This window comes from Bidens hawaiensis, unplaced genomic scaffold (assembly GCF_021521415.1).
Source record: "Bidens hawaiensis isolate Kalapana, Puna unplaced genomic scaffold, B.hawaiensis_p1.1 tig00006258_1, whole genome shotgun sequence".
NCBI classification, from domain to species: Eukaryota; Viridiplantae; Streptophyta; class Magnoliopsida; order Asterales; family Asteraceae; genus Bidens; species Bidens hawaiensis.
In genome coordinates, this window is record NW_027491415.1 from 414,651 (window position 1) to 437,738 (window position 23,088).

Below are 23,088 nucleotides of genomic sequence, written 5' to 3' on the forward strand. Positions count from 1 at the left end.
CACACTAGGTCCACAAACAAATAAACTGATGACATTTGATTTTATGTATAAAATCAAACATAACAGACTCCTAATAAACAATACGGATACCATATAAAGATTTTGCAACTATAGTAACTCGTTAGACATAATGATATTTCTCTAATCTCACCTTCTGTTTAATTCCAATCCAAAGTAGAGGTCTTCAATGGCTACGCTACAAAAAGAAAGCTGGTTATTATTAAACAAAAGAATCATAATCATTTAAAAAGGAATGAAAGCACCCCTTGGCGGCGCAACTTGTTGCCCGCCTACCTACTATGTTGATGTAATATCTATGTTTCTATATATTTAAGAAAAGAAATTAATTTTGAAAAAAAAAACATCTATAAAATTAATACATTTTTGTTTCATCCTAAAATGGCTTAAGTCTTGACACAGCAACTATATGGGTGATGATGGGTTATCCACCTTGGTTCAATAAGGGCATGTTCGTGTTTAATTTGTGTTTATGTTCGTTCATTTAAAAAATGAACATGTTCGTGTTTGTTTATTTTAAATCTTAACAAACACAATTGAACAAAGATAAACGAACATGTATGAACATACGTAAATGAACACAAACAAACATAATGAACATACATAAATGAGCACAACGAACAAACATAAAACACTAAGTAGATGTATCATCCAAAGTTTCATAAAAAATTACATAAACGAACACAAATCAACAAACATAAAAGAACTATCCACCGAATGGTTCACGAACAGTTACTAATCATTTGGTTCATTCACAGATTTTGACTTAATAATGTGTATAATCATTTTCAGTTGTTTTTATGTTGACCTGAAACCAGTGTTGTAGCTATCAGAATACATACCCTGCAAATCTCCAACTTTAGTGTGTACTTTATATTTGCTTGTACTTCTTAAATCTATTTTAGCATTATTTCTTGTTTACATTTATCAATTTGTGAATATGAATAATAAACAAAAATAAATAAGACAAAAAATATCTATACCTTGCTTGTATGCTTCAAAAGCCTTTTGTCCTTGACTCTACTTATCAAAGCAAAAGTAGTGTTTCCATGTAGGTATACACATAGGAGAACTTGCTTCTATTAACCCCAATATTAGTAATGGATTTTGAGTGGGGGTCATAAACAACAAAAAAAATATGATGGATACTCATGAGAATGTAGTTTAACTTCAATTATAGGTTCACCAGTCTTCCTAAATCCTCTTACAGACAGTATTGATGCATCTAGTACTGTGTTAACATTAATAGTGAATACCTTCGTAAACGACTTTGGAAAACTATCCTCCATCATCCATACATGAGAAACCGTATTATCACCCTCCATATCGAATTCAAGCACAACAAGAGACTCCCTCAACTCGAAAATTGACAAATTCTCAGTAGACTGATTCAACAACCTGTCTGGAAGGTTTACTTCTCTAAATTCTTCACTTGTCATATCAAATGAAATAACTAAATTACCATACACATCCAAATCAGTAGCAAGCCAATAATGAACTCCATCTATAGCTACCCGATAATGATGAAATTCAATTGACGTACGAGGGAGATTGTTATACGGACTTCTCCAAGCCCTTGTGCTTAGTGTAAAAACCACTACTCGCCAAGGGATGCAACCAATACTTTCTATATCCATCCGCCTATAAGCATATGTGATTTTCACAATCTTAGGGTCAATGGTTTCACGACAAACCCCAAACCCTAACTCGGTTCTATATTTCCCAATTGCAACATTAGGCACATCAACAGAAACCGCCTTTCTAATAGAAGGATTCCAAATAACAGCATTGCGTGTAGTACCTCCACAGACTTGACTTTCTTGATAATAACCATACATACACAGCAAACCGTGAGAGGTGCCGATTGTGATATTTTGTTTAAGAATACTAATTGATATGGGAATAGTCAAATCAACTTTTTGTTGAGGGAAGGTGTGATCATCAACAAAAGATATATACTTTTGGACAAACTTAACTAAATGATCAGCATGCCTTACAAGTAGACGTCGTTGGCCGTTATAATGCGTAATAAATTCAGAGCTGTCGATGAGAGACTTCCATGTTTTGCACACCGTTCGGAACTGAAGCACCGATTTGACAGGAAGCCGTTTGATGATTCCCACTTGGATTTCGAATGGAATGTTGTCAGACATTTTTATTTTCTAGGGTTTTTGATAAAGATTTTGGGAGGCCTTCTGGGTGTAATATATATGGGGAACTTGATACGACGCTGTTAGACGCCTAACCTTACACATGAAACCCACCCAAAACGACATCGTTTTGATTTAAAACAATTAAAAATTACTGTATTCTCTTTTTTCATCCAAAGATCATTCAATTTGCATGTTCATGAAATGTATTCTCTTTCTCGTCGCGCGTATGTGATTTTAAGATTGTATGTTTAAATGGAAATTTCGATCCCTAATCGGGTATATTTCAAATCAAGAACTGATATTAAACACTATCTATTCTACATAAAATAGTGATACCTCATATATGTGTCAGTTACATTGATGTTATTTCAAAAGACAAATGAATTATTACAATTAGAAAAACTATCTAATAATTACATAATATAATGCATTGATACAAGAACCTCTTTCTATATCTTTATATCTAATGCCAATGTGCTCCTTCCGTTCGAGCACATTCTGTTTTCTATTTTTACTGTCAGTTTACGGTTGTTATCTCCTACGTTCAACTGCAAACTTCTTTTTCAAATCTTTAAGTTTGTGTAGTATTTATTGGAACGTTGGACGGGATTGTTGATCGCTGACATACATAAAAAACAGTAAGTCAACCATTTTGTCAAAATAGTCAAATAATATATATTATCAACGACAACGAGATCAAACCTGCACCAACAGCTTTCGATAAGTGAAGCCCACAGAGGATCCACATCTTTTGGAATCTCTAGTCTTTGATCATGAACCCTACGGCTGCAATAACCTGCATCTATAAGAATAAGTGAAACCGTATTTTGCATTTTACTCATTTACCGTTGAGGTCAAACAACCACACAAACTTTCAGCTTCAAATTATTAGTGATAAAAGAAAGATTTGGAGCTTTATTAATATGTCAAATTTTATACGGTTTGGAGATTGGTTCTGCCTGCATAAACTGTTATGCTTGACATTGATAGTCTAGCAAAGAGACTCATTGACTTTGTGGTCAAACATGCAATTTCTAAACTTCAAACTTGATATACAAAAATGACATATCTACAGAAGATTTAAGCCTAACCACATTAGTTAACCTTGGTTTACCAAACCCAAAAGTAGATTTGATATTGTAGCTGATTAATATACACTTTTTTCACCTTTAAAAAGTGATCTGTTTGACCCTGAAAGTCAACGAAACACGATGTACCTGCATGGGGTTAAGATCATCCCAAGGGACCTTATCCGTGGCGATTTCCCACAATACCACTCCATAGCTGTATACATCCGACCTACAACAACAAGCCAAATACTGAATTCACGTATTGATTCTTGTCAAAATAAAAAGAAATTCAGACAGGAACATACTTTTCATCTGCTTTCTCATTACGAATAATTTCGGGAGCCATCCATTGAGGCTACAAAATCAAGCAAAAGATCAGCATCAAGAAACTAGAAGAAAAATTATATTTATTGACCTCGAAAGGATATTAATCCGTATCAAGAAATAAGATTATAATACCGTTCCTCTCCCTGACTTGGTTTTGAGGTACGTTTGATGCTTGATACGCGAGAGCCCGAAATCACCAACCTAAAAACTCATATTAGTAATCACTAGAAAAAACAAATTATATATGAAAAGATAATGTATACCTTGGCAGTCCAATTTCTGTCAACAAGAAGATTTGAAGACTTCAAATCATGGTGAACAATGGGTGGATTGCAATTATGAAGATAATTCATGACTCGTGCCTACGGAATCACAAATAAAAAAACAGATATGTAAACTGATAAAACATATGTAAAGCTAATGGAAAGGCAGGATATATTTATGGTACTAGCTTACAATATCAATAGCCATTTGAAGACGTCGTTTCCAATCTAATCGGGCTACATCCCTTTCGAAGTATATGAAACAAACTTCCACTACACAGCACGATTTAACCATGTGTTACTCATTGAGACTATATATGCATGCATGTAAATAGTAAACCGAAGATTTATGTTAAACTAACCGGGGAAGAAACTCAGTGACAATGCATCGATGCTGAGGTGAACAAGTTATGGCCCCCATGAACAGCAAAATATTTGGATGTCTAAGCCTTTTCATTAGAGACACCTTAACAAAACATGAATTATATGTCGGTTCACTTTACCCGAACTCTCAAATTGTAAACAAATATAAGAAAAAAAAAGTTACCTCTTGTCTAAACGATACCATCAAATCATCAGAAAACTCTTGATATGCAAATACCTTGATTGCAACGTCCTGCAAAATCGAAATCTGCATTTAAATTTATATTTTTACCCTCTGTATAGGCGGTGGTAAAAAATAAAATTTTAAACTCGTATATATTTAACCATAGACTTGAAAAGAAATGTATATTAACATATATTGAGTGGGAGATGAAGAACATACAAATCCATGCCATAGTCCGTGATATACAGTCCCACACGAACCTGCCAAGATTAAGTACAATATGAGTATCGCATACCAAGGTTAATCGGTTAAATGTCTAAATTAATTATAATCGGGCTTTTGTTACCTTGTCCAACCTGTTGTTTAATTATTAAGTCTTCCCATATGATCTCATCATCCTTGCTGCTAACATGTAAACTAGATGGCCGCATCGACCCTGAAGCCTCGATGCTATTTTGCCAGTCTAGTCTTGCAGGAGCACTGGACCTCTTACCTAATCTAGTATTAATGGTCACTATTTCTTTTACCTCTGTGTTTGAAGACTGATACTTGCGTTTGTGATCACTCGATTTCATCGTCAGGTTTCCGCTAATATGCTCCTCTGTGTCCGTTGAAAAAAATACTCCGTATGGAGATGGACCAATATGCGCCCTTGGGGTGCTTTGAAATATATTGTCTTCATCAGCTCCTGTCTTCATTTTCAAGATTACAAAAAACTATAAATTAATCATTTTTATAAACCAAAATTTGATACATTTAAGGCAACTTAACTAGTGAAGTCCAACCTGTGTTACTTGATATGGACGCGAATCGCTGGATACACACACAGCACCTTGTATTCTACCAAATTCATCACGAAAAGGCGTATTTGCACCCGTGACCACAAAGCTTTCTCCACTCTTGTTCTTTATAGGAAACTGACCAGACCAACTCTCCCCTTTCACCGTTCGTTCTAAGATTATTTCGGAAAGTGGTACGTCTTTAGGTTCCGTTAACAGCTCACTTGGATTTCTCCCCATAACTTCACCAGCTGTATAACCGTAAACTTTTTCTGCGCCTCGGCCCCTGCTCCCATCAACCAACATGATATTTTATTATCTCACTTTTTTAACAAACAATATGTAAATCGAGAAAAGAAACGATTGGCTCACCAAAAGATTATCTTATGATTGAGATCATATATAAATACAGAGTGACCCATTGACTGCAGTATATTCAAATAATGGTTTTCTGTTAACTTTGTAGCGTTGGAGGTTTGGCGCATGAGTGATATTTGTTGTTTGATGAGAGCATGCCGTGCTTCGAGCTCCTGGATCCGGCTTAGCAGCTCCTCAGCCGATGGCGGTTTTTTGTTTATCTCCATTTTCACACTGTCATTGTGATTATACATAGGATCAACAAATTGCTTCTTTAAACATCAAGTTACAATTTTGGAGGAAGCCCAAATGAGCAAAACAGTTACACTCTGTTCCCGAGTCTTATTTTATGAGGGGAGGGAGGGGGAGGAAAAGAGAGGAAAATATAAAAAAATCATGTTACAGAGAATTTTTAAGAAATGGAAGGGAGGGGAAAGGAGGGAAAATGCTAGAAAATTTAAGCATATTATCATACTCTCAAATTGGAGAGATTATGAGAGAAAATATTTGTGTTTAATTATAACTTCTATCAATTCCTAAATTACCCTTATATCTAACTCCATGTAATAGTTTACTTAAAGGGTATAATAGGAAAATGTATCTTTATTTTCTTTTCCTCTTTACTCGGGAACACCTAAAAAATTTAATTTTCCTTTCTTTCCTTTCCTTTTCATTAAACTCGGGAACACAAAATAAAATCACATATTTTCCTTCCCCTGCCTTTCTTTCATGTCATAATTCCCCTTCCTTCCCCTCCCCTTGTTAAATGAGACTCGGGAACACAACGTTAAAGTAACATGTCACAAAATTGTATTCTTTTTAAAGTGTAAATGTTCACAAACAGTAAATTTGATTTGTGAGTCACTACATTGATTATAAAAGTAAAAAGGATATCAAATAGTAGTCTAAACTTGATCGTTTATTAATTGTTGTGATAAGTAATGTTTACAACCCTATTTATAAACCTACTAATCCTAGATCGATAACAATTCTTATTTGACTAAACTAGGAGTAAAACTAACTCAAAAACCTGTAGGTTTGTAAGTACGACAAGATTAGTGTAACAAATCAAAGATGAACTTACATGTATGGAGATAGGATCCTGCAACACATATGAATGATGATGAATTAATGAATAGACTTGGCCTTCCTATATACAAGTCGAGTTCCGTGTTGATATCATAACTAGTATTGGTATACACACAAGGAAAGAAACTCATGGTGACTAATATACTTTTGGGATATTTTTTAGCCCCCCTTAATTATTTTATTTTATATATATGGTTATCTAAAATTAGATATTGGTAGAGTTCCAATCTTTATACATTTTCTATATATGGAATTTGTTGGAGTGTTGTGGCGATAATGGAAAGTGAATGGCATACATTTTGATTTTTCTTAGTTGCTAAGTGTTTATTCCTTTTTTATGCTTTTTTATTTCATATTCCAAATGATTACAAGGAAGCAGGTTTCGGGTCTTCGCATAAAAGTTGTATGTTACGTAATACACATAACGGCTAATGTTATTAAAATGACAATCATAATCCATATATATGTAACGAAATACACATAATGTATAATGTTATAAAACTGACACAGTCAAGTTTCAGTCGAAACATGATCCTGCCGATGGAAGTTCAATCGAGGGTTGCTACCGAAGATAAAAAAAGACTAAATAAAGAATGACAAAAAAAATCTATATATCTTGATAGGGGATTGATAATCTGTAAGTGCGACTCATTTATGGACCGGTGAGAATGGGAAGAAGAGTGAAAAAATGATATACCTTACAGAAATAATAATCATAATATCTTTTTAATAATTTAGGCTTTATTTTTATCAAGTTCAGTTATATGCTATGTATGTTACTTAGACTGAACATAATCCTTTAGTTATAAGTGCATCCAGCAAATAAACATTCATATGTAACATCTACTATTATAATAAATAAAAATGATTGTTGAACTACATTACCTTTAATTGGTCTAATATTTTGCCATTTGACACTTTATCTTTAAAGCTTTAGATCATAAATATTTATAATTAAATTAAAATAAAGAAATTAAAACATTTCATAATTATACACAATTAAATGTATACCTTGATTTTTAATATTTAATTACAAAATATTAAAAATATGCAAAAAAAAAAATTACAAAATTAGTTGTCAACTAATCATAATAGGTGTTTTGAATTCTTTCTTCTATAAAAACAAATTTTCATTATCAATTAATAATTAGTGATTTTCTTTAAGTTACGTATCACTAACTACGTAAACAACTAATATACAGTAGCTATTAGTTACCGTAAAATTTGTTTATTTCCATTAGTGATTTTCGTCAACAACAATGAAAACTAAATTTTTTTGGTCTCCTTCATTTCTTAGTACTAAACACCTTTATTTGATAGTGTTTGTACTCACAAACACACCTGAGGAGCCTTTCATAGCTCTACTCCTCTTCAATCAATTTACCTTAATCACCACAACTCCTACATCCAATTATGTATTTTATATTGCGCATCATATATTAATATTGTATTCTTCGCACTTTTAAGCATATGTGAGTTACATGTATATCAACTAGGTCTTCTTGGTTGCCTTTGAAACCATTAAACATGCCAAACTTACCATCTTGAAATGAAATCTACCTTTAAATCAGTTGTTTATATTTATACAATGTTATACATATATTATATACTTGAGTTACAAATATCATATTGCACGTGGGTTTTCTAATAAAATTTACATATACCTATTGGATGATAACTTTTTATAGCTCTCCTGAAAAACATCCAGAAACCATTTCATTATTCCATAACTAAATAAATATATAAAATAAAAACTAATTAGTCGTTAAACTAGAATATTAAAATGAAGTTGTTTTTATAAAAAACGACCGTTCGTCACCGATACAATAAATATAAAGGTGTTAGCCCACTAAAAATTGTGTGAAATCATGATCAACGGTTTGGTTTATGATTTTTATAGTTATGGGTCGTATAAACTAAACCGGACTGTAGGAGGTGGTTGGTCAATTTTATTTTTCTTCATGTTGTTTACGCTTTAAATTTATCTTTAATGCTATTCTATACTTCTTCTACCATTCATATGATTCTTTTTTATAAATGTATTAATTTTTTCAAATGATAAGGCGATGTCTAAAAGATCGAAAGCTCATCTTATAAATTCGGTGAACGATGTTTCTAACATGAGTTATACAACAAAGTATCATTCGTTTATCTGCTTAAATTAAATTTTATGAGATATGTGTTTATTCTATATTACAACTAACATATAAGATTGTCCCTATTTGTTTTAATGTTTCAGTTAATGCATATACAGGTCCGTTGTCATACATTTCAAATGGTATTCCATTATTATTTAATTTAACTTGAATTTAATTTGAAAAATAAAAATAAAGATTTGAATTTACCAACCACATTTGTTTTAATTCCATCTAAATAGTTATTTTTCTTACAGTCTTTAATACGAACAATGCCTATTCCGGTGCCGCTGAAAAAAGAAAACAATGAAAACTCATCCTTAATTTAATAAACAAAATTATGGTTGTGTCACTTAAGACCTAATTGGACATCTTTGCGTCACTTGACACTTCAAGTTCCAAATAAAACTATATCCCATCTCATTTTGCTCCAATGAGAAAGTAAGAAGAAAACCAACATTTATAAAAGACAAGGTAGTACATCCAACTTATTATTATCATTAGACGGTGCATAAAGTATTGTGTACATCTATACAGTTTTAAAAATATTTAATGTTATCCCAGTTGCTAATTTTTTCGGTTTGAAAGCTGGTTTGCGAACAATCAAATATTTTTTTATTTAGGCCAATATGGTTCAGTTTCTAAACACTGTTTTTTTATTTCAAATGGGTTAAAATATTAAAGGAGTTGAATTTTATTTGTAACAAAAATCAAAAAAGAAATATTTGGATATTTATGAATTTCCGACATTTATATATATACTTTCATATGGGTTAATACTTAATTTAATATACAGTATAATACATATTTATATAAACATTTTAACATATTTTTTGTATTTCTTATATTGTCATCGTTTGAATAAATTTATTTATTCCAACCCGTGTTGCACACGGGTATGTAACCTAGTTTGAAATATATATGAAAACAGTATTTCTCTCATTTTACTAAGGTTCATTTAAAAGTAATAAAACTATTAAAATGAACATTTAATATGTTAAGAGTTAACTATAAATTAAAAAAAAAAGTTAAAAAGTTTTCGGGTATATGGTTTGGGTAAACGGTATATGTTTCCGTGTAATTAGATGGGGTATCACTTAATCTCATACTAATGAAAATCTTTAAAACTAATCCCATACCCAACTGAATACCTGAATTGGACGGATATCACCCGTCCTAAATGTTTCGTGTTCAGATTTGCCAATCAGGTTCGGGTTCGATAATCCCTAATCCTCAACAAAGACCTCATCAAGTTCATGAGTTAACTACCAAGCCAATGGAAGACACTCTTAACTATGATAAAGAAGACAAAATACCTCTAAACCGGTTCAAAATCTGGTGCATGAAACAAAATTTAAAATAAATAAAAAGAAGAAAACACCCGAACATGTGAATCTCTAGTAGGGCTGGCAATTGAGTACATGTTTAAGACACGATAAGATTGTTAATCAAAAAAGTGTGGTATTTGATTTTTTTTTAAATAATTGAAGTTAATAGGTTATACTCCATTTTCTATTATTGTTACATGAAACTTAAAACTGTCTAATAGTCATGACACACAAAGTAGTTAAACGAGTCGTATTCATGTTCGATACTTGTGTTAAGCGTGTCGTTTTTAACCTATTAAAATTGTTAAAACACGAATAGCCAGCTCTAATCTCACAACACAACTATAATAAAGCAGTCAGTGGGCTTCCAGTTAATTTCTAAACAGGCCCAAAAGAAAGTCACCAGTTTGAAGTTATTGAGGACAAAGGCAGAAAACATACTGGAATTCTTAAGTATTCAAGGTTTTAATTCATCATCTTTTATGAAGCCAATGGCAAAAGATATTGCATATTCTAATATAGTAGCAAAGGTAAGATTTTGTCTGATTTTCATTGTTGAACTTATGGTAAAATGATTAGTTGTAAACATTGGCATGCAATTATGTTATTACTCTTTATATGTGTATTAACATTCATTTGACAAACCGGTAAGCAAATACGCCAATCCTGCCCCATACACCCGTTGTTAGTTTAGTTAAGGAACTCTTTATAAGTTAAAAGTCGACACATAACGAGATCAGCCAAGGACGGGTGAGCGACCAACGGAGTTACATTAATGATTATTGTCAAGGGTGTATATAGATAATTACAACTAAAATACATGTACTACTAATTACATAATTACATCCTATATCCAATACTAATGTTTCCACTTTTCAACTTTGGTTTAATCTATGTGCCCCCTTAGATTATCCCCAATAGGGACTCCAAAAACGAGTCTCGTGTTGATAATCATCTTTCTTCTATACCGCTTGAGGCAAACTCTCTTTGAGAGCATGCCCGTGTTTTTATAGTTACTTTCTGGTTGCTATCCCTACGTTCGGCTGCAAACTTCTTTTTCAAATCTTCAAGTTTATATAGTATTTCTTGGAACGTTGGGCGGGATTGTGGATCGCTGACCATGTGATAAAAAACAGGAACTTAAGTCAATCATTTTGTCAACAGATAGTCAAATATATAATATATGTTCATGAATGAGACCAAACCTGCACCAACTGCTTTCGATAAGTGTCGCCCACAGAGGATCCATGTCTTTTGGAATCTCTAGCCTTCGATTCATGAACCCTACGGCTGCAATAACCTGCAAGCCCGTTCAATCTCATCAGAAACAATTTTTTTTACTTACTAGCGGTACAAACTGGCATTCTAAACATCTACATTAACCTTAGTGACCAAACCGAAGATCGAGTAGATTAATTTTGTAGTCAGATTAATATACACTTTTTCGTTTTCGAAAAGTGATATGTTTGACCCTGAAAGTCAAGGAAACAACAAGTACCTGCATAGGGTTAAGATCATCCCAGGGGATCTTATCTGTTAAAATTTCCCACAACACGACTCCGTAGCTATATACATCCGACCTACGTACAACGACATACCAAATATTAGATTCACAAATTCATTCTTGAGAAAATAAGAAGAGGTCTATCTTTTCCAAATATGAACATACTTTTCATCTGCTTGCTCGTTACGAATAATTTCTGGAGCCATCCATTGAGGCTACAAAAAGATCATCATCAAATTAAAACCAAACAAAAAATTGTGTTTTAGTTAAAATTATATCTGATTCCAAACATATTGCAATACGTATGTACATACCGTTCCTTTTCCTGACTTTGTGTTGAGGTATGTTTGATGCTTAATACGGGAGAGACCGAAATCACCAACCTAGAAAAATGATATTACCAATTAGTTGAAAACACATTAAACATAGACAAGTAAAAAAGGGATATATAAATATACCTTGACAGTCCAATTCTTGTCTACAAGAAGATTTGAAGACTTCAAATCACGGTGAACAATGGGCGGATTGCAATGATGAAGATAATTCATTCCTCGTGCCTATGTTCATATAACAAAATCACAAATAAGAAATCAGATATCTAAACTCATATAAAATATATAAAAGTCTGATGAAAAGCCGGTATAATTACTTAATTAGCGTATATAAAACACCTACAATATCAATGGCCATTTGAAGGCGTCGTTTCCTATCTAACCGGTCTGCATTCCTCTGAAGTATCCTAAACAAGCTTCCACTACACAACAGAAGTTAATTTAGACATGTAAGTTGACTCCAACAGTTGAAGATTTATTTTGTTATGTTTAAAACTAACCGTGGAAGGAACTCGGTGACAATACATAGTTGATGAGGTGAAGTTACAGCCCCCATGAACAGCAAAATATTTGGATGTCTAAGCCTTTTCATTAGAGACACCTTAACAAAACAAAATTTACAAGTCAGTTAGTCACTTTAAACCAACTCACAAATTGTAAACAAAAAAAGCAAAATTACCTCCTGTCTAAACGATACCATCAGATCATCTGAAAGCTCTTGATATGCAAATACCTTGATCGCAACATCCTGCATAAATCGAAACATTCATACTTAAATATCTTTGTTACAATATTCTGTTTCAGCGGTGCATTGACTAAAAGAAAAACAAGCTAAAGCCATATACATATTGAACCATACACTTAACAAGAAATATTAACGAGTGAAGATGCGGAACATACTGATCCATGCCACAGTCCATGATATACAGTCCCACACGAACCTGCCAAAAATTAGGTATAATATTAATATGAGTACGCATACAAATTAAGGTTAATTTTGTTGAAATACCCTTTTATACATACCTTGCCCAATCTGTTGTTTAGTTATCAAATCTTCTGACAAGATCTCATCATCCATTCTACTAACATGTAAACTAGATGATCGCATTGGTCCTGAAGCCTCGGTGCTAATTTGATAGTCTAGTTTCGCAGGAGCAGTGGACCTCATACCAAATCTAGTATCAAAAGGCACCATTTCTTTTACCTCTGCGTTCGAAGACAGATACTTGCGTGTATTTTCACTTGTTTTTATAATCAGGTTTCTGGTAAAATATTGTTCATCTGTGTCTGATGAAAAAAACACTCCAAATGGAGATCGACCGATATGTCCCCTTGGCGTACTGCGACTGCTTCCTTCACTTTCAAGTATATTATCTGAATCGCCTCCTGTCTTCATTTTCATCTTCACCTTTAAAGCCTGTTTTTGGGAACTCAACTTTCAATAAATTGGCAACTAACACTACTAGAATACAACTCATCTTCCCACAAAAGTTTCTTAAAAATTTCCTACGACAAGTAGTTCCAACAGATTTCCAACAAAAAAAATAAGCTCCAACTTTGCTACAATATTTATCTAATAAACATTATGTTAAGTCAAAATAGTTTTTGTAGTAAGTTTACAACCACATGTTTTTGTAGCAATTTTGTAAGAAAAGTTGTTGGAAAATGGTTGAAAATGATTTTCAAGCATGTGTTTTTTCATGGTAACTTTTTGTTGGAAAACTGTTGGACACTGGATTTTCCAACAAGTTTCCTACGAATTCAGTTGTAGAAAAACATCTCTTTTTCTTGTAGTGTAATTTGTAACTTATAATATCATAAGGCGGTTAATAACTTAATATACTGACCCAATTGGATATCTTTGAGACAACTGAAGTTTCCTGAGGTTGCTGTTGTGTTGCTTGATATGGACGTGAATCGGTGGACATACACATAGCTCCTACCAATCTACCAGTTTCATCACGAAAAGGCGTATTCGCGCATATCACCACAAAGCTCTCTCCGCTTTTGTTCGTTATAGGAAACTCACCGGACCAGCTCTCACCATTCACCGTCCGTTCCAAGATCATTTCAGAAAATACTGCGTCTTTAGGTTCTGCTAACAGCTCAGTTGGAGTTCTCCCAATAACTTCACTAGCTGTGTAACCGTAAATATGTTCTGCACGTCGGTTCCTGCATACATTAACCGAAAACACCAATATGATATTGCATTATCCATGTTTTAGATCAATCAATAAGTAATTAACTGTTAAAATAATTACGTACCAAAAGATTATCCGATGATTGAGATCGTATATAAATACAGACTGACCCATTGACTGCAATATATTCAAATACTGGTTTTCTGTTAAGTTCGTTACTTCAATGGGTAGCCGGCGTGATATTTTTTGTTTTATGAGAGCATGGCGCGCTTCAAGCTCCTGGATCCTTCTTAACAGCTCCTCGGCTGTTGGTGGTGTATCGTTCATGTCCATTTTCACTCACGGTGGTTGTTGGATCAACAAACTGCTTCTTCTTTAAAATTATCAAGTTACAAGATTGGAGGAAACTAGAATCAGCAAATTAACTAGGAGAAAATAAAATGCTTCAATGGTTTATAGGAGAAAGCTGAAACTGTTTTGGTTTCTAGCCGATCTGCCATTTGAAATGGCGGATCCTGTCAGTGTTATGCCAGGGATTGACAATATTTACACATGTTCCGCCATTTCAAACGAAAGAACCGCTATAAAACACACCCAATCCGCCATTTCAAATTGAGGAACCGCTAAAGTAATAATTAGATTGTACAAATCTCACGTCCTATCGAGCATCTGACCTGACTTTGCACTAATGGCGGATCCTGTGTTTCAAAGTGGTTTGTTCCTCCATATGAAATGACGGAACACAAGGAATTGTCCAACTCACCAGACAAACACTAACGTCTGCAACGATGCTAGCGGATTGGCTATAAACCAAGACATTTTCATCTCTCCTAGAAACCACTGAAGCGCATGTGATTTCGATACAAAAACAAGAATTTTTCATGAAAATAACAACCTAAACATAGATACATTTATTGTGGTTTTTATTCCTTTTGAGGGAACACCAACCAACCAACAACAAAGTCCAAGTCAACATTTGACCCACATTAAGTGGGACTTGTCACTTGTGCATGAAATTAAAGACTGATTAATTTTTCTTGAAAGCCAAAAACAAAATGAGCAAATTGATGCAAGTTATAGGTTCTTACATGTTGAATTCATATACGGAAATAACGACGCCAGCAACATATACGAGTGATCGACGATGAGCTTAATTTCTTCCACTCGTATACGTATATACAAGTCGAATTCCATTGTGTATGCTTTGAGATTGAGAAAGAAAACCATGGCCATGGCTATGGTGAATTGGTGATATTGCCAATTTATATACTTCAAGTTCCCTCCTTTTTTGGTATTAATTTAAAGCCCCATTTTTATTTTTTTATTGTTTGATTGTTATCTAAAAATAGATATTAATAAAGTTGTCCATGTCTCTTTTTGTGGATAAATACATGTAGACGTGGTCTACTTTAAAACTGGTTGAGTGTTCAAAGGCTTGTAGATACGTTATGTTTTTTCTTAGTGGCTAAGTGTGTATGTGGTTTTTATTTTTTTGTTTTTTGCTTCTTCTTTTTTATTTTTAATGAAAAGAAGACTTGCTTTAAAATATTGATTCTGGAATCCTGTTATTCCACTTTCAACCGCAATTACTTCCATCGTAGTCAGCATCATCCGCCTTGATTTTGTAACGACGTTATGTTTTTTTAATGAGAAAGAGAAATATTTTACTTTATTTTTTATTTTTTTTACTTTTTATTTATATTTTTAAGTTATGATTTTTTTATTTTTGAGTTTTATCAAAGATTTTTTATAGGTCATATATTGTTTTCACACTTTTTATTTTTGTCTCCCTTTTATTTTAACATTTTCCTGTAATACATGCCTGATTAGACCTAAATCATGCAGGTTTCTAGGAGCATCGTCCCCTACACGGGTCTGATCGATGTGTTTTTTATACGCATAAATCATAAACATATATATGCACTTAGTTATAAAACCTTGCAAAAACACCATGCTTGGATTATCTAATATTCTGCACGTTGTGACAGAGATTATGAGGATAAATTGGCAAGTTTGGCATTGGTTGACGCCAAATCGGCGTTGGTCAACACCATCCATTACTACAAAACGTTTCATTTTCCAACGAAAAATTCCTACAAAATTTATACTACAAGTAATTTCAAACAAAAGGACAAACTAGCCCTGATTTTGCTACATTATTACAAGAAGATAGTAACAATACGATTTTTGTTGGAAAATTATTGCTAGCTCTCCAACAAAAAAAATATACATTTACAGTATTATTTTCTGTGGAAAACCATTGTAAAACATTATAAATATAATTATTCGTGTTATCTATAGTATTATACTTTTGAGTTTCCACAGCGTCTAGCCAACGTCTCACAACATAACTCCAATAGGTATGGTGTTGGTCGAATGTCGGGTGCGTCCAGCTAAGATTGTTGTCATTGTTTAGTTTAACCGAAAAAAAAGCTGCAGAGAATCATTGTGATTCATTTGCACCTACATCATTCACTTGTGTAACTTTTCCAACAGCAAGCATGTACACATATTTTTCCTTTCCAGCTGTTATCTCCTTCGCTCAACCGCAAACTTCTTTTTCAAGTCCTTAAGTTTATGTAGTATTTCTTGGAACGTAGGTCGGGATTTTGGTTCACTTGCCGTAAAAAGAAAGTAGTCAATCGTTTGTTTAACATCGAGTGTGAATTTGAAGTTTTAAGTATTCTTTTATGAACTAACCTGCACCAACAACTTTGGATAAGCGAAGCCCACAGCGGATCCACATCTTTGGGAATCTCCAGTCTTCGATTCATGAAACCTACAGCTGCAATAACCTGCGATGTACGTACTATACACATAATTATTCTTAGGATCCTAATGATCACTAAATAAAACACATGTCAACATGAGTAATTAATAAATACTAACTATGCAATTAAAGGGCTGGCATATCATAATACCCGTACACGATAAGACACGAAATGTGTATACCTGTACACGACACGAAAACTTATCGTGTACGTGTATCCCAAAAACGAACCTGTAACTACCTAGTTAACACGACAAAACACGATAAGAGCTATTTAGAAAAACATATTTGGCACCCTGTGTAGTGAAACAAAAGCCGGAGAGGGAATGTTCGTGATTTGTGAGTAGTGACGACTAAGAAACAAAGAGTGAGAATGTTTTAGAAATTTAGGGTTTAGGATAACTTATAATTATATATATGTTTAACTATAAAAATCTAATCATGTACTTAACAGGTAAACATGTATTTTACCTGTTTAGACATGAAAATTAACATGTAAATTCGTGTCTACCTGATTAGTACACGAAACATGTTAAGGCCTTACTTGTTACCTGTTAAAGTCGTGTAGGTATGTGTCATGTATTCGTGTCTCGTGTATTAATTGCCAGCCAGCAATTTACATGATAATACTCCTTCAGCCTAATTATTCAATATTGAGTTGACAATAACAATATAACATACCTGCATGGGGTTAAGATCATCCCAAGGGACCTTCTCTGTGACAATTTCCCACAATACGACTCCATAGCTATACACATCGGACCTACCAACGCCAACACAATATATTGGATTGATCTCCAATATATGTACAATAAAATAAAATGAACTTTGGGCGTACTTTTCATCCGCTTGCTCGCTACAAATAATTTCTGGAGCCATCCATTGGGGCTAAAAAAAGATCATCAACAAGAATTCAAATGAAAACAAATGTAAAATTCAAAACATCAATTATCATTCAAGTGTAATAGTGATTACAAATCAAGTATTTATAGACAAACATACACGGCAAAACAACAGACAAGCGTATATGTTACATATACGCTAGATATCACATACACATATGCGCTATATCAACATATACGCTACATATCAACAACAAAACCAAACTAAAATGTGTGCGTTTTAGTTAAAAGTTAAATCTAATTTCAAATCATATGGCAATGAAAACGTACATACCGTTCCTTTTCCTGACTTTGTATTGAGGTACGTATGATGCTTGATATGAGAGAGACCGAAATCACCAACCTAAAAATCATATTATTTACTAGTTGAAAAAATATAAACATATATAAAAACATAAGGATATACCTTAACGGTACAATCCTTGTCGACAAGAAGATTTGAAGACTTCAAATCACGGTGAACAATGGGCGGATTGCTATGATGAAGGTAGTTCATGCCTCGTGCCTACATATGTAACATAATCACAAATAAGAAAGCAGATGGTATAAACTCGTATAAATATGACAGCATATATAATTATTACTTAGATCTTATCGCTTTCATATTTAACGAACATATACTTAAGTAATTATTATTATTATTATTATGATTATTAATTTTATAACTATTAGCATGGTTGTTACTAATTTAAGTTTTGTGTATTTTGATGTTATACAATAAGAAAGAAATGGAAGCAGCCTAAAATTGTATATAAACTAATATATACTTTATATATTACTTACAATATCAATGGCCATACAAATACGTCGTCTCCAATCTAATCGGGCTGAATTTCGCTGTAAAATCCGAAACAAACTTCCTCTACATAAACAAAGTACTAGACTGAAACAACATGATATCTCAGTTTATGCTAATATGATAGAATATTATCAATAAAAACGTATGTACCGGGGAAGGAACTCGGTGACAATGCATAGATGTTTAGGTGAAGCTGTTACAGCGCCCATGAAAAGTAAAATATTTGGATGTCGAAGCCTTTTCATAAGAGATACCTTCAAACAAACCTAATATATATATATATAGGGAGAGGATCATGAGAGAACTCCATTTTATGGAGAGAACTAGAGAACTAATAATGAAATATTTTTAATTTAATTTAAAAAAATATTTTTAAAATTTTTTTTCTTTCATCCTTCTTATATGTTGTTATTCTTCACCACAAAAAAATATAAAAATTAAAAAAATTAAAAAATAAAAAAAAATTAACGAGTAATGCATATATGCAATACACCGACTTTTTTTATAATACATATGTGCAATAGTGTGCATTTTGATATTTTAAATAGTGTTGAATAGCATATATATAGTTGTTTGTATTGTATATTTGCAATAGTGTTATATTATATACAAAAATTAAAAAAAATCGATATAGTGCATATGTGCATTAGTGTTGTATTACATATATGCGATAATGTGTTTTGCATACAATTATTAGTGTCGTATTTGCATATATTCAATAGTGTGTATTGGATAATGCAATTGCTTTGTATTATATGCAATAAAACACTATTGTATATATGCAATAGGCATTAGTGCATATATGCACTACAGTACTACACCGACAAGTTTTTTTTTAAGAACAATATCATCTTATTAGGAGTAAAGAAAAAGAAATCACAAAATATTTTTTTAAAAATAATTCTTTACTAGTTCTCTAGTTCTCTCTTTAAAAGGAGTTCACTCTATATCACACCCCTATATATATATATATATATATATATATATATATATCCACCCTAAGTTAGAAAGAAGTGACCAATTTACTTGATCATTAATTACCTCCTGTTTATACGATACCATCACATCATCGGAATACTCTTGATGTGTAAATAATTTGATCGCAACATCCTGCGTGCAAGATATGAAAATTCACATTTCACTTCCTATCTATGATGAAATAGTTAACTACATATTTTTACAATAATGGATTCTATTAGAAATGCAAATTAACGAGTGGAATCGGACATGCAGAACATACTGATCCACACCACAGTCCGTGATATACAGTCCCACATGAACCTGCCATGAAATGTAAAACAATTCATCATGAATGAAAACAACCATATATATTATTAGGGGACAAGTATACACACACCCTCGGACATCCATTCTGACAAAAAAAATTCAAAGTTTGACCGTCTATAGTCAGGACATGCATCCAATATTGACCAAACGGTCGTCCTGACCAACAATTTTCAAAGTTTGACCCCCTATGGTCAGAAAGTCATCCACATATTGTTCAAACGGCCGTCCTGATCAATTATTTTTAAGATGACTTTTTTGGTCAAAATGACCGTTTGAGTGTAGTGTGTACCGTGGACGGCCGTTTGATGGTGTGAAATCAAAAGGGGGTTGTGTAGCTTTAGAATGACCCGTATTATTAATGTACCCGGTCCTTTTGAGTTATTTGATACATACCTTGCCCAATCTGTTGTCTAATTATCAAGTCTTCCCATAAGATTTCATAATCCGAGTTCATTTGGACTTTGACGATAGCCTGATCAGTACTAGTACTATTACTAGTGTCATCATTACTCAAGCTACTTGTGCTATTAACGCATAACGTAGATGTCCACACCCCTGAAGCCGCATTAATCTTAATATTACCGTTCAAACAAGCCTCCTCTTGATTCACGTGTAATCGTTGCCAACCAAAATTACAAAGTTTATCAACAAGAGACTCGCCTCTTTCATTCGCTTTCCACGGCCACACACATCTCTTTTTACCCATCCATTCCTCTAACTTGTCTTTAGCATTTCTCTGCATTTCAAACTCATTCATTAATCTAATAAAATTGTACTAAGGCAAATACTTACCAAATTGGATATCTATAGTCTATACTAACCAAGTTTGATATCTGCAGATTTAGAGGACGGTTTCATTAACTGATACGGACGTGAATCACTGGATATACAAATACCTCCAATTAGTCGTCTGTTTTCATCACGAAACGGTGTGTTGGTACAAATAACCACAAACGTTTCTCCTCGGTTATTGGTTACAGGAAACTCCCCTGACCAACTCTCTCCGCTTACAGTTCGTTCTAGCAGATAATCTGCTAACACCGCGTCTTTTGGATCCACCAGAATCTCCGTTGGAGTTTTCCCATAAACCTGATCAGCTGTAAAACCGTATATCTCTTCTGCCGTTCGGTTCCTGCAAACATAAATACATTTTAACTCATTAGTTTACTCCGATAAATTTTTTTATCCCCATGAAAAAAAATTCCTGGATCCGCCACTGGACAGACAACAGGCTCAACAAAAGTTAATCCGATACTTGAGATCAAAGACATGTATAGCCTGACCCATGGACTGCATTATATTCAAAAACTGAGCTTCTCTTAGCTTCAAAGATAAAGTGTCACCGATGGCTCTTCGAAGGTGTTCGGGATTCGGCTGCTGCAGGAGTTTGGATATTTGTTGTTTGATGTGAGCATGGCATGCTTCCAGCACCTGGATCCTTCTTAGCAGCTCCTCTGCGGACGGTGTTAACGCTTTCCTCCATTTTCACGCACGCAATGATATATTTTCGCTTATTTAAATCTCAAGATCAATCAAATTTATTCTCATTCATGTCAAAAAGTTGTCATAATAATAATAATAATAATAATAATAATAATAATAATAATAATAAACACCAAATCATTACATATTCTCAAGCCTGAAATATTTACCTTTCAGATCAAGAAACTAACCAAAAAAAGTCAAAGTTTGACTTGCAAAACATACATACAAAACACAAACATTACCTTTACCTATGTCCAGGCTTGCAAAATAGTATGTCCAGGCTCAAACATTACAGGATGTTACATACTAGGAAACGAGTATCGGATTCAATTGCGAGACAAGTGTATGTTAATTTTACTATAAATGGGAAGTGCTACAATTTCCCATTCCTCATTTTCGGGTTGCATGCTACAATTTTCGAAACATACATACTTGACCAACAACTTGCTTATAAAGTATAAATATCAATGTTTTCAAAATCGTCGCTTATCAAACCATTGGTACACACTGGTTTCAAAAATCAGATAACGTCATAACTATTTATATTTATAGGGTGCAGACGTTACTGTACACTAATGCCTTAACGTACAATAGGTACGCGAGACGCTCAAAGGCAAAAACCTAAAACGCTCAGAAATGCTCAAAAAAAACTAAAACGCTCAGCCAAAAACCTAAAACGCTCAGAAAACGCTCAAAAATAGTTTTCGTGAAAAAAAGTGAAAAATTGATCGATTAACTATCCAAAACTGGTTTTTTTTCGGTGAACCAATGATTAATTGGATATGTATTGACGATTCCGAGAAGTTTGGATGTGATTTCATGGATCATTTTCGTAAAATAATGGATTCGCGTGCCTGTTGTACGTTAAGACATTAGCGTATTGCATCTTTTCTCTATATTTATGAATATTGTTAAAAGTTATATAATATTTAGATTCTTTATCAACTGATAATTAAAAACTGTTATACTATTATGTTTCTTATAACAATAATAACATAATGAAGTTCTCGAAGAAACATAGTCGGCATTATTCTTCAAGAAGAAGATTTTCTAACAAGAAGTGGGACTTTTTCGAACAACTGCAAGACGACTTATCTTTGCATTTGATCTTAAGATGGTTGTCCTGGCAGGCTAAGCCAAAACGACTGCTCGTCTTTTCACAATCACTTAGGAACCTTTTTTTTGTAATAAGCTGATATAATTCTCCTAGTGATGTTTGTGCACATGTTACGTTCCTACATTCCAGTGTTCTGAAAGCTTCATTCTTTAATTAATTTGCTATCAAGAAATAAATGTTGGAAGTTTTAAGTGTGTGAATGAAGGAAGTGGTGGAAGTGGTAAATGTTTGTCCCACATCGGTTTGGGAACAAATTAATGAATGGTTTATAAGGTGGAGCCCTTACATCCATTTGAATTCTTTGTGACATGTTTTACCACAAGTTCTACGCGCGCGCAGGGGGGTGCAAATTTGGGTTTCTGGACTTGAAATTCATCGAACTCGTGCATGCCCACATGAATGTAACTCCGAAAATCCGAGCCCGCGTGAGACGATTTTTTGAAATTCAAAACTGTTCAGGAAAGTGTCCGATATTAATACAAGAATTTCCAACAAACTTAAACAGATTACTTATTATTATTCTCGATTTCGTTTCAGAAATCGTGACTACCGCTGTTGCTGTAACAACCAGTTTGGTTGCTCCGCTGCCTAGTGCAGACACGTCTCATGCTGAGAAACCGGAGAAGTTCACCGGTGTGAATTTCAAACAGTGGCAACAAAATATGTTCTTTTATTTGACCACTTT

General features: G+C 33.4%; 2 protein-coding genes and 2 pseudogenes across 4 annotated transcripts; all 4 read right to left on the bottom strand.

The window, feature by feature from the left end:
* Window positions 1-974: 974 nt before the first annotated feature.
* LOC143631783 (F-box only protein 8-like) lies at window positions 975-2,282 on the bottom strand (annotated as a pseudogene).
* Window positions 2,283-2,388: 106 nt separating this feature from the next.
* LOC143631878 (uncharacterized) lies at window positions 2,389-14,425 on the bottom strand. 2 transcript variants are annotated; one of them, XM_077100502.1, is made up of 13 exons: window positions 14,168-14,424; window positions 13,750-14,074; window positions 12,926-13,319; window positions 12,803-12,843; window positions 12,582-12,650; window positions 12,403-12,503; window positions 12,246-12,324; window positions 12,029-12,127; window positions 11,885-11,953; window positions 11,736-11,785; window positions 11,565-11,646; window positions 11,272-11,366; window positions 2,389-2,790 (listed from the first exon to the last, which is right to left on the bottom strand). In XM_077100502.1, the coding sequence occupies exons 1-13, from the start codon at window positions 14,374-14,376 to the stop codon at window positions 2,760-2,762; spliced, it is 1,644 nt and encodes a 547-aa protein (XP_076956617.1). In that variant the 5' UTR covers window positions 14,377-14,424; the 3' UTR covers window positions 2,389-2,759. The 2 variants fall into 2 exon arrangements, with proteins under 2 accessions (XP_076956617.1, XP_076956616.1); XM_077100501.1 differs by lacking the exon at window positions 2,389-2,790 and adding an exon at window positions 10,958-11,180 and having other exon boundaries at window positions 14,168-14,425.
* On the bottom strand, window positions 3,338-5,829 carry LOC143631826 (uncharacterized; annotated as a pseudogene). Its single transcript, XR_013153439.1, has 7 exons — window positions 5,530-5,829; window positions 4,699-5,443; window positions 4,379-4,462; window positions 3,832-4,297; window positions 3,701-3,769; window positions 3,547-3,596; window positions 3,338-3,470 (listed from the first exon to the last, which is right to left on the bottom strand). The product of XR_013153439.1 is annotated as an uncharacterized LOC143631826 (transcript).
* A 1,775-nt stretch (window positions 14,426-16,200) lies between the features above and the next one.
* Window positions 16,201-22,549, bottom strand: LOC143631840 (uncharacterized). Its single transcript, XM_077100466.1, has 14 exons — window positions 22,518-22,549; window positions 21,040-21,278; window positions 20,639-20,934; window positions 20,195-20,576; window positions 19,755-19,795; window positions 19,556-19,624; window positions 18,665-18,768; window positions 18,499-18,577; window positions 18,122-18,220; window positions 17,990-18,058; window positions 17,652-17,701; window positions 17,495-17,576; window positions 16,744-16,838; window positions 16,201-16,660 (listed from the first exon to the last, which is right to left on the bottom strand). Exons 1-14 carry the CDS (start codon window positions 22,547-22,549, stop codon window positions 16,573-16,575), a joined length of 1,725 nt encoding a protein of 574 aa, XP_076956581.1. The 3' UTR covers window positions 16,201-16,572.
* Window positions 22,550-23,088: the final 539 nt, after the last annotated feature.